The 12,642-nt window shown below is 39.9% G+C and overlaps 1 protein-coding gene and 1 long non-coding RNA gene across 5 annotated transcripts in view; one reads left to right on the top strand and one right to left on the bottom strand.

Moving 5' to 3' along the window:
* Positions 1 to 12,642, bottom strand: part of kaznb (kazrin, periplakin interacting protein b) — a 155,999-nt gene that overhangs the window by 36,218 nt on the left and 107,139 nt on the right. For all 3 annotated transcript variants that reach the window (XR_008558964.2, XM_054730140.2, XM_015959008.3), the window contains exon 5: positions 4,000 to 4,107. Coding sequence is in view for 2 of the 3 variants with exons in the window: in XM_054730140.2 (XP_054586115.2) it covers positions 4,000 to 4,107 (108 nt within the window). In the remaining variant the exon portion in view is untranslated. The remainder of the gene's footprint in view (positions 1 to 3,999; positions 4,108 to 12,642) is intronic.
* Positions 110 to 4,006, top strand: LOC107385248 (uncharacterized). Of its 2 annotated transcripts, XR_001572951.3 has the most exons (3): positions 180 to 594; positions 1,650 to 1,799; positions 3,174 to 4,006. It is a non-coding gene; the product is annotated as an uncharacterized lncRNA (long non-coding RNA). The 2 variants fall into 2 exon arrangements; XR_011520130.1 differs by lacking the exon at positions 3,174 to 4,006 and having other exon boundaries at positions 110 to 594; positions 1,650 to 2,578.

Genomic DNA, 12,642 nt, shown 5'->3' with positions numbered 1-12,642 from the left:
TCTCTCTCTCTCTCTCTCTCTCTCTCTCTCTCTCTCTCTCTCTCTCTCTCTCTCTCTCTCTCTCTCTCTCACACACACACACACACACACACACACACACACACACACACACACACACGCACGCACGCACGCACGCACGCACACACACACACACTCACCAGCCTTCCCTTCCTCCTTCTCGGACCTCATGTCCTCCTCGGCACAAGCTCCGTTTGACTCCACTGTCAGTCCTGGTGTGAGCTCTCATAGCAGGTGGAAAAAAAAAGTGGAGTCGCACTGATACAGCCGAACACACAGGATTCAAATATCACCCAACACCACCGTAGCCCGCTGCTCCGAGCTTAGCTCACCGTGGCTCCACCCAAACAGGTAACTAGGAAGCGGTCCCAAGGGAGCCGCTCAGGAACACCGTCCCCTCTTCTCCTCCTTTTTTTTCACCTCTTATAAATGCGACACTCTTCCCTCCTTCTTTCTGTGCTACCTGATCTCGACACACCCAGAGGACAACTTTCACCCACTCCTGCTTCGTCTACCCCTTAGTGTTGACAAGAAGGACGAGGGGGAGGGGAAGCCAAAGTGCACTTGTGGCCTCAGGTAAGAATCCAGGTGTAGAGCTCTCACTCCACCTGACGGCTGGGAGCCAACAGATCTCACCTGTTCAGTCTTACAGGAGTGTGTTTTATTAGATAGCGTTCAGACCTTCAATGTGTTGCATTTTTAACATATTGATAAGTGGATCAGGAAGGATGTGAAAGTTCATGCTTTGACTCAAATCGCCTTACCTCTGCACTCTCACACGCCTTTAATAATCTGGACTCCCCATGTTATCTTAAGCCCTCCAGGCGTCTGATTGCTCTGCTGCTCCCTGCTGACTAAGGGCCGTGTGTGTCTAGTCAGATGAGAACTGGGATGTGAGTGGACAGAGTAAATATAGGCATCTCCATGCCATTTTTATCTCTCGCCCATGGCAGATACAGGCAGGTAGTTTTAGGATAATAAATGCAGCCTGTAGGACTCCATAGGTAAAAACTAAAAACTTGTAACAGAGTTTGCGGTTTAATAAGCATGGACTAGAATGCAGAGTTTTTGACGTTCTGAGTTAAATTTTTATGTTTCAACACCATTTCAGAGCTACAGTGTCATTTATCCTGCCTGTCAGGGGGTTGAGGTTTAGAGTCCATTCTAGATCAAATGTGATCTAACCAAATACTTGTCATGAGGCAACAGACACCTCAATCAGGCAGACGGCTGGAGGATTACTGCCAGACTTTTTTTTTCTCTGACTGATCTGAGCAGAGACAAAATGTTGCAACATCGGGTCCAGTTATTATAAATGGGATTATAACGTAATCCCGGCATCACAAAAGCACTGCCCGTAACCATAACATCCCTTAAACTCATCATACGTAATTATCTTGAATTACAAAAGCATGTACGTGCAGCTAATAATTGATCAACACCAGTAGATGATATCTTGTCGCTATAACAGATTTGCTTGACAAGCATATCTTATAGTAGAAAATAGATGGATTTGTACTAAATCTGCTATCCCGAATGTAGAATCTTTCCATCTAAAATGCTTGTGAACCTTTTTATTTCTATGTTTTTTTCTCCTCCACCTGCTCCTGACTTGTAAATCCATCTTCTAGGAAACCTGGAGGTTATCTCGTGTCCTAACAGGCCTGAGAAGGAGACAGGAATGAGGGGAGGAGAGCCGCTGGGAGGGAGGATGCACAAAATCCAGGGGGATGATTCACCACCAGTCGGCTCTTTGTGAAGGTCTTTTAGGAATTAATCAGGTGCATTTTATTTTGTAAGGTTACGTGCATTCGTTTCCACAAACACCTGATGTAGACTGATGCTGACGAGGGTGGGCTATAATAAAAAGTTAAAAGATGAAGGCACACACAACAGAAAATGTGTAAAATCAGACTCTAAGCAATGTTTTATGGGATGAATATTCAGGAGACAATGCAGGATATACTAATTATGAAAAGGCACATTGTCCAATCATTATTAATGTGCATGCCACAGATTGGGCATTTCCTTTTGTAACACTGAACAAATATGTTATTTTAACAAAACTAAGTCCGCTAACAATCTGAGAACTTCATGCATGTTCAAGGTTAGGACCTCACTGTAATACAATTTGTATATTTAATTTATTCATTTATTTGTGTTTTAATGCTTTTTGTATATTTTTCAAAATTGCTACCAAAAACATTTAAAGGCAAACATGCATGTGAAGTTTTATTCGCTTTAAACACAAATACAATAATAAAAATCAGAGTTAAAGTTGACATATGATGCAAACACATGTTTTGCATCCTTTTGTTTTCTGCCATGTTTGTCTCTACTGCCTCTTTAAACACTCCAAACTTGGTTGTTTTCGGTCAGTGTTTTCTTTCAGGAATGATGTGCTTAAAATGAGCTGTAAAAAAAAGTCTCCATTTGTGATGTCACAACTGGGGAACTTTGCATACACCCACCTCTCACCTCCCCAGGCTTGAGAAGCAGGAGCTCTCGTCAGAGTCTAAAATGGCGCCTGTGATTCCTTTATGTGATTAAATCATTTCACTGTCTCAGTCTGATCATTTAGGTCACCAAGCAGAACTGGGATCACTACTGAGTGATTTTAAGGATGTTTTTACTCACAATGCTAGTTGGATCCATTCGCTTAGTGTGTTTTATGCTAAGCTAAAGCTAAAGGAGTACAGTTGGGTCAGGAGAATGACTGGGCTGGTTTAAAATAGTTTTGTTCCACTTATTAAACTCTGGGAAATATGTCAGACAAAATGTAAAAATTGGGTGGAATATCCATTTAAACATGTATTTAGTGTTTTATAAACACATTTTAGGTCAGTTATAGTACTGATGCTGTAATATGATTTAGAAATCATGCTGCATGGCCTCCTTGACTCATGCTGCTTTTATCCCTACTCCTCCACAGTCTGAAACATCCCTCTCCTCGGTGTCCTCATTCTCCCACTCAGCTCCCCGTATCACCGTGTCATTCATTTGCTTTGCTCACATTAAAGCCTGTAAACCGTCTTCTTCTCTCCTGTGCTCGGCTCCCCTTTCTCTCCGCTGCACACAGTTGACCTGTCAGTCTGCATTAACACTGCTGCAGAGTGTTGATAGAGAGCCGTATTAAAATATTACCCTGCCCACAGAGAGAAGAGGAGGTGAAAAAGGAGAGTGGGGGATGACAAGCAACGATGGACAGCAGGAGAGGAAGGGAAATGAGTTTCTCAGGTCACAAGTGTCGCTGCTCATTGTTGATGGAAACTACAAGAGGCTTGTCTGACCGTTCTTTAGCACCTTGTCTGTCTGACTCAAGGGGCCAAAATAAATCAAGATGGAATTATAAAAACAGATCAGACTCTCGGGGTTGATGTCAGCAGGAGAACAATAAAGGGCTGAAGCGGGAAACTGACTTACAGATGAATCAGTACTACAAACAGAGTCAACAGACTCCACGATCAATACCTTTTGTCATATGAATGCGTGCTCTGTAGGGTGAAGACTGCACTGGAAGAAAAATGAAGACGCCATCTTCCTGAGGAGCTGGAGGCAAACACCTTATTCCTCATACGGATGGCGGCGATTGTGGAAGATAAGCGATCTTGTTGCAAAGCCATAATTGCACATTACAATGCAACTCAAAAGTCAACCATTTCAGTAAACTCAAAAGCAATTGGCAGAGAGGATTTCTTTTCTGCAGAGGCCTCATAATCAATATGACACCGTGAATTGGGTGACAGAAGGAATAAGGCTCTGGGCTGAGATAAACGAGGCCTGCAGTGAGAACTGAGGGCCCTCGTGGCCCGACACTGAGTGTTGTTATCTGATTGTTCTCGCCCGCATGGGCCTTTGCTCCGCCGTTCACCCACAAGTCAACCTGACAGCTCAGTGTCCTTTTAACTGCCAGGATAAATCACAGCACTCACTTCCTGCTGTTGCCAAGGCAACGCCATGCAATTTTGAGCAACACTGTACCTTTGCCCAGCGAGCAGTCTGGAGTGCCAAAGTCCATCAGGCTGGATATCTCAGTCGAGTAGCACATGTCCGTCACCACCGTCTTCTGCCGGCGGTGCACCGATGGATCTGCAGGAGAGAAAACAGCAATGTGACTTAACTAGATCACGTAACTGAAATGAAGAATAATACATTCAAATAATCACACTGGAAGAAGACGATAAAAGTCACAAGGCACTTCAAAAGCAAAATAAACATTTCAAACAAAAATTTCAAAAGATGAAACACAATTTCAGATAAAAACAACAAAAAACAAGAGATTATTTAAATAGGTGATAAAAGCCATCCTATAAATGTAAATATATAGTCTGGCCAAAGCCCACAGACAGAGCTCAGCCATAGGGTGGACTCTATGGTTGAAAATGTCCCTGCATGCAATTGGACAGTGCCAGGACCAATCAGAGCAATGAACTCAACTCAACTCAACTTTATTTGTAAATCGCGCCTTACAGGCAAAAAGATGCCACCAAGGCGCTACACTGATCAAGTAAAAACAAAAACATTAAGTCCAGAAAATAAAAACATTGTATCACAAGGTACAGATAAAAAATACAGTGAGTACACAGATTGCTATAAGTAAAACAATAAAACTAGTTAGAAAGATTAAAAGACATAAAAGTAGGTTTTTAGTCTTGCCTTAAAAACCGCAACAGAGGTGGAGAACCTTATGCTGAGAGGAAGCTCGTTCCAAAGCTTAGGACCTGCCACAGCAAAGGCCCTATCACCACGTGTCTTTAGGCACGCTCTTGGGACCGAGAGGAGCATGAGGTTCTCCGAGCGGAGTGACCGTGCAGGGGTGTACGGTTGAAGCAGTGACACCAAGTAAGGAGAGGCCAAACCATTTAACGTTTTAAAAACCAGTAAGAGTATTTTAAAACGAATCCTTACATCAATGGGCAGCCAATGAAGCATAACCAGGACAGGAGTTATGTGGTCATACTTGCGCCTGTCCTCTAAAAATGTGGCAGCAGCATTCTGCACCATTTGCAACCTTGCTATTGCGCCCTTGTTCACACCGAATAAAACAGAGTTGCAGTAGTCCAGTCGCACCATAATAAAAGCATGGACTACCGTCTCAAGATCATGACGTGACAAAAATGGTTTGATCTTTGCTAACTGACGAAGGTGGAAAAAGGAGGAGGAGATCACTCCATTGATGCGGGTATCAAAACTAAGGGCGCTATCCAGTTTTACACCAAGATTAGTCACCGATGTAGTCAGCTGGCCATTAAATGACCCACAGTCAGTTAAGGAAGAGTCACAATGTATGCTTGGAGCAAACAATATAGCCTCTGTTTTGTGATCATTTAGGCTCAGAAAATTGTCACTCATCCAGGTCTTGATCTCCCTCAAACAGTATGAATAGAAATAGAGAGACCACTAGGCATGTTCAGAGGCAGGTACAGGTGACAATCGTCAGCATATAGGTGGAATTGAACTCCAAGCTCATGACAGATGTCACCTAAGGGCAGAATATAAACAGAAAACAACAGAGGTCCCAATATCGAGCCCTGTGGTACCCCCAGGGTAGATCAGAGTACTCTGAGGAATAACTTCCCATCCTAACACACATTTTTCCATTTGTCAGGTATGATCTAAACCACTCCAGGGCTAACCCTGAAATCCCGACATAATGATGTAGACGGTGAAGCAGCACTTCATGATCTGTCATGTCAAAGGCAGCCGTGAGGTCCAGCAGAAGTAGCAACACAGAATTACCGCTATCAATCGCTAGATAAATGTCAATGAGCACTCTAACCAGTGCAGTCTCCGTGCTGTGAAGAGCTCTGAAGCCAGACTGGAAAGTCTCAAAAATGGCATTCTCATCAAACCAAGAGCTGGTGGTAAACACATTTCTCTAGTACCTTACTTGAGAATGGAAGTTTCGAAATGGGCCTGTAGTTTGCAGCCAGCGAAGCATCCAGTCCAGGCTTTTTGAGCAAAGGTTGAATAACCGTATTTTTGAAATCGTCAGGGACTATACCAGAACTGAGACTCATGTTAATTATGTGCAATATTAAAGGGGCGACTACTGGAAAGACTTCATCCGGCGAGCCGCTCGGCTTAGCCTTCCCAGCGATCTTGATCAAATCATCTAGACTAATTTGTTGAAATGCTACCAAACCTCTGATGGCATGAATAACGTGACATATTCATAGAGACGAAAATCAGCCAACGTTCATAAGCCGCTGCCATCTTTGTTGTTTTCCTCCCGCGTAGCTCTGCCATTGTCATAATAACAAAGCTCTGCTGTGATGATTATAGGTCCATCATCATCTCGTCTCTCTACAAACAGAGCCCTGTGATTGGCCAGGCCTAAAGTTAGCCTAGCTAATGGCAGACCTGCAGAGGCTACATTGTAGCCGTTGGCCACATGGACGATGTTTTCTAGGGAAGAGGCACCAGCATGAAAATAAGCTAGTGAGTAAGAAGAGGATGATCAGGAGTTCACATAAAAGTCAGCATGAAAAAGGTTCCGCTTATCCACAGAGATGATCTGTTTTTCATTAAATTTAGTTATTTTTTGTTTTTAAATGGAAACACACACACACACGCGCGCACATATTGAGATAACATTTCTTCATCCGAATAGAGTGGCAGTTTGATTAGGTTGATTGATCCATAAAACCACAGACATGAAAAATGACTGTTGATGTTGACAATGAAAGGAAGAAATTAACTTTCCTAATCTCAACATTAACTAGACACCTTCTTCTATTAGTGCTGCAGTAATAAAGTGAGATGCACCATCTGAGCAACCACCCAGCACTGGCCTGATTGATCCTCTCCTAAATCCCAATAGTTTGACTCTCACACTTGTTATTTTATCATTATTTTTAATCTGGATTACTGATCTTCCCTCCCTTCTCACCCTTCATCCTCCTCTTGACCTGTCAGTAACAGTTTAGATGTTGCTGGGCTGACCTTTTCCCGTCTTCTTAATATGGAGATTGGACAGCGGGCAGGCTCGTGCTCGGCTGCTCTCCTTCACTTGGCAGCCATCAATAACGAGTGACTCATAACAAGTGAAGGTGCTGACAGCAAGAAGACCAGTTGCTGCTCACTGGGAACGTGGAATCTCATTAAATGAAACCTGGAGTGAAATCACAGGAGTCGTTTGTGTTGGGGGTGGGATGGGAGGGGGGTTCAATGCATTGTATTTCATGGAGCCACGCCCTGTCATTGTGCTGGTAGGCTGCAGAGAAGACACCAGTAAATCAAAGCAACACGATTCTGCCAGGTTGGACCTGAAAGGTGAGAAGTTAAAGGTCATAATGAGGTCAGACAATGAAACAATTTTTGTGGGAGTTTTACATTTTCACGAGACCTACCATTTGTGTGATAAAACAACAGAATTAGTTCAAAAGTATTGCTAAAATATTTGTTTTGGATTTTTTTTAAATAGGGAGATATACATTTTGCTGCCGTTTACTAAAATGTCTCATTTGACCCAAAACCTTTAAAGCTGAGCATTTGGCAACTATATAGAACAAAATTGGTCAGTTTTAACCGTTTTGATTTGGTAACATGTAGAATAATCTGATGCCTGGAGCACATTTATAATGCTGGGACTTATTTCTGTATTTACATCTCCATGATAGTTATTTTACTTGAATTTCAAACTGAGCAACTTACTGTTTTCTATTTCGGACCAATCCAAGATTTCATCCGGGCCTAAATAGACAGGAACTCACAGAATCAAACACCAGGTGATCAAAAAGTGCTGAAGTATAAAGAGCAATAAGATCATGTCTAAGAATGTTTTAATTATGGAACATGTAATCAATAACAACATCTGAAGCACACTTCCTATTCTATTATGTCCTAGATCTTCTAATTAATTTATGTTACTGCTGCTCCAACCTTAGTGTGACCTCGTTTTTTATATGAAATGATTTTTCATAACACATGAATGACACTGAGATGGGGGATGAACATGCACTTTTATAAACTAGTTGTTGGTAAATGACTGAAGTGTCTCCTGTGTGCTCATAAAGGTGAGAGCCTCAGACATTTAGATTGGTGGCATGTAGATGAGTTCTCCACCTACAGAGCTAGGTTGAGAAGGTCAACGTGCACAACACATAACATTAAATGTAAACCACATTGTTTTGGTTGATGTGTTATTTATGTCTGAACAAAACAAAATGTAACTATTTTTTAATGAGCAAGTCACCCTCTACCAGAGTCTTACTCCACTTCCACTTCCTGTTTGAAAAATGCAACAAATGCTGTTGCCTGGCAGACCAAGAGGGCAGAGCCGCTAATAAATACACACACAGGCTCACAATGACATTGTGACATCATATGGTACCAGCTAACATTATAGAGTACCTCAAAGCCAATTACAATGGCAGATTAAAATTTGGTAGTCGTGCAGAATTTTTACCTGAAGATAGCGGAACACAGACAGTTTTAGTCAGAATATTTAAATTTTAACCAAGATGTATTAAAGTGCCAAATTATTGGCTACACGTGTCTACAGCATGATTAGACACTCATTTATACAGTTTATCAGCAAAGAAAGTCAATTTGGGGGTGACTTGCTCTTTAAATAAATGTTTAATATTTGTAGCTTCGATTGAAAGTGTTACTTATTGTCTAATGATGAAGGTTCAAACTGAGGAAAGGTTGTATTTTTTTGTAATTTTCAATGAAGTCTTCAATGTTGGTGCTCCAAACTGTCTGTAAGGCTCTGGAAGTAAACATTTCGTGAATTTCAACCAAATACGGAAGTTAGACCTGTAAGAAATAACTTGAAACATGGGAGATGCTTCATCCTTCATTTGATCATGTAGTGGTGCTTTAGGAAAAATCGTATTGGTGCTTTACATTTTTATGTCTTTTAGCTGCAGACTTCGGAGCTTTTCACAAACTATGAACAAACATTGTTTTTGTCACTTATCACAGTTCTGGTACAGCCTTTTACAAATAAACTCAACTGGCTTTGAATGTGTTCAAATAACGGACTTAAAACCTGACAAAATGCAGCCAAAAACCAAAGGAAAATGGTGAAGAAATCCTTGGCTTAGTCTCCAGATATTATTGCAACATGCACTAAACTAGATTTTAAAAAACTGCTTAACAAAAAAAAAAATCTATAAACACTATACACACACACACACACACACACACACACACACACACACACACACACACACACACACACACACATATATATATATATATATATATATATGTGTGTGTGTGTGTGTGTGTGTATGTATATACACATACATACATATGTATGTATATATATATATATATATATATATATACACATACATACATATGTATGTATATATATATATATATATATATATATATATATATATATATACACACATACATATGTATGTATGTGTATATATATATATACACATACATATGTATGTGTGTATATATATATATATATATACACATACATATATATGTATGTATATACACGTACATACACACATATATATACACATACATATATATATATATATATATATATATATATATATATATATATATATACACATACATATATATGCATTCATATATATGTATGTATATATATATATATATATATACACATACATATATATGTATGTATATACACGTACATACACACATATATATACACATACATATATATATATATATATATATATATATATATATATATATATATATATATATATATATACACACACACACATATATAAACGCAATATATTATATAGTATTAAAAGTTCTTATTATTTTATTTAACACTGTATTAGAAAGTGTTTTGCTTTAAACAAAATGATGACAGAACAGTTCCATTCTTTCCTTGATGTGCAATTTAAAAGGATCGTGTTTGGAAAAATTATCAATAAAAATCACTTTAAAAGATATATTGTCTCAACGAAAATAAATAAAGAACTGCATTTACAATGGGAAACATAAAACCTCATTTACATATTTATTTTCAATTATACATTTGTTTTTGCCATACATGCTGAACAAAAAACCCTCATAAACACAAAGTCTTCCTGCACCAGAACCAAACTTTTCTGACATAAATCCAGTGAATAAAATCATGAATTTTGTTTTTCTAATATATGAAAAAATAAACCAAAATAAAGTGGATTTTTAATGTCGGGGGAAATTAACAAGTCCTTGGCCGCATCACATGGGAAAACACTGAGTAGTTATTAATGAGAAGATGTAGAAAACTTACGCGAGTAAAAGACATCCCCGAGCTCAGAAAGCTACTGAAACATTTCAGCTATCAATAACCAGAGGGGACCAAAGACATCTGGCACATGAAGGCAGGAGGAGAGAACAGGACCAGAGCAGATATGTATTCAACCAGAACAGATGTTGTGCAAACAACTCATCTCTGGCAAACCTCGACAAACCTTTAATTACGCTGGCAGCCAGCTCCTCACGCAGCACAGCTAACATGCTACTGGCTGAAACACAGTCCACTCATATATTTGATGCATCATCATCATCATCATCATCATCATCATCATCATCATCATCATCATACGAGATGGACACTAACATGTGAGCGCGTTGAACGATAATCAATGATGACTCGAAAGATCAGGATCAGTATGTAGTGGTTTAACTTTAAGGATATCTGATGCTGTTGGGAAATTTGTTTGCCAATTTATTTGTGCGGTAACTTGGCATTAGCCGTCGCAGGAGTTCTTACCTCCTAATTAAACAGGGGACTCAAAGGTTGACAGCTGTGAGATTTGCTTGAAACATTCGTAATTTTAGTTGTACGTAGTTTGGACAGAGTGCAATGTGGATCTCTGTGAGTGAGAATCCCAACTCGTCCTTGTACTTCTCAGTGATAGTAATCTGAGAAAGTTACAACATTGTTGTCATGATTAACAAGACGGAGCAACTCCTTGGAGAGTTTCAACATAACAGTTTTCACTCTAAAAAATTAAATGTTGAATTTAATTAACCAAGTTATGTCAGCTGGTTCCACTCAGCTTGTAGTTGATTAAAGCTGCAATCCAGAGTTTTCCCCCTTTCAGGAATTATGTGGGATTTCTTTAGAAATCCAAAAAAGGTGGTAGTCATGGGCAGTGCCAATAACGTAGGTAGCTAAGGATTTCTAAAGCAATGGCAAAATTAGGCCAACAATGGATTAGCAATCCCAACTCTTGAATACCCCCCACCTCCTTTTCAGACAGCAGCAACTCCAACCATCCACTAAGCAAGTGAACAGCAACTGCCGTGAAACAATGCTGGCGCTGTCCCTGGTGCTAAGTCCATGTCAGCTCGAGTGTGGAGTCACGCATAAGCATTGACTGAGATGTTTTTTTTTTCTCCAGACTTCTCCTTCACCCTAGGACAACAGAGGGCGTAGCACTTTTCTGGGGTATCATGCCACCATAACAGTCAGGTATCTGGTCCAAAAAAGTGCATTTACCATTGTGTTTACGTGATTTTAGAATTTCAGAGACTTTTTAACAAGATTAAAATTGTCCCTCACTCTCCTCCACCTCTTTATGCGATACCTCTTAAACCCACGTTTCTCGTCTTTCCCGCCCATGAATAAAACGCTTGCTCCATACCTTGTACTGCTTCAGTCATTCATATTTTTAGACTTTTTCTGCGAGGCGTTCTAAATTCTGTTACGTGTCTGCCGCTGAACATCTTTCCATTCCTTGAGGGGGGAATTGACAGTGCTGTTGACGAGTTTACAGGGAGCAGCATCCTGACCAATCACAAGCTTGCTGTCTCCGTCACTTTCAAAGTATAGTTACAAAGTTGGGCCCGTCTCCGTCACCCTCTGCGAGCTCGTCAGAGAGCTCTTGTGCCGACACATAATGGCATAACGTGTCTCTGTACTGATGCAGAAGTATAAATTAGGTTTTAGTCTTACCCCGTATGTGATATAATGTAGGCCAGGGGTCACCAGCCTTTGTGAATCAGAGCTATTTCATGGGTATTGAGCCATACAAAGGGCTACTAGGTTAACACATTACTGACCTTTGAACTGGAATAGATCAGAATTAGACTAAACTTCATGTATAATAAATATAACGTATTGCTTTTAAAGATTATTGCAGTTTTTTAATCTATATTAATGCATTTGTGGCAGCAGAAACTGTTTTTGTTTATTGTAGACTTGTGCTATTTAGAGAAAAGGCTTGTGGGCACCTTATATAGTTCCTGGGGGCAACATGGTGCCTGCGAGTCATATTGATCCCAAATAAAACTTTGGCTCAAACTATCCTCATTATTCCGACTAACATCCACCTTCACATTGTGCTGGGAAGAATAACATGAACGGTTTCATGAAACAACAACAACAATGATATAAAATAAATGACAGTAAGTAAAAACAAATATTTTCCTAGGATTCGTCCATGAAAACAAGATTCCGTTTTAGAGCAAGTTTCTGCTCCCGTTTGGATCAAAGTTTACATGCAAGGTGACAAAATGAAAATGAGAAACGATGAAGCTGAGATGCTTAGTGGAACAACTTCTATTTTCAAAACAGCTACAATTTTCTGTGCTGCACAATAATTATTTCCCAGTGGCTCGACAATAACCAGTGTTCAAAATTCAATTACTTCCCCCTCAAGCACTTAAGCTGAAGCA

Source organism: Nothobranchius furzeri, chromosome 3, assembly GCF_043380555.1.
Source record: "Nothobranchius furzeri strain GRZ-AD chromosome 3, NfurGRZ-RIMD1, whole genome shotgun sequence".
Lineage (NCBI taxonomy): Eukaryota > Metazoa > Chordata > Actinopteri > Cyprinodontiformes > Nothobranchiidae > Nothobranchius > Nothobranchius furzeri.
Note: the sequence above shows the minus strand (reverse complement) of the source record. Positions and strands in the feature narration are given on the sequence as shown.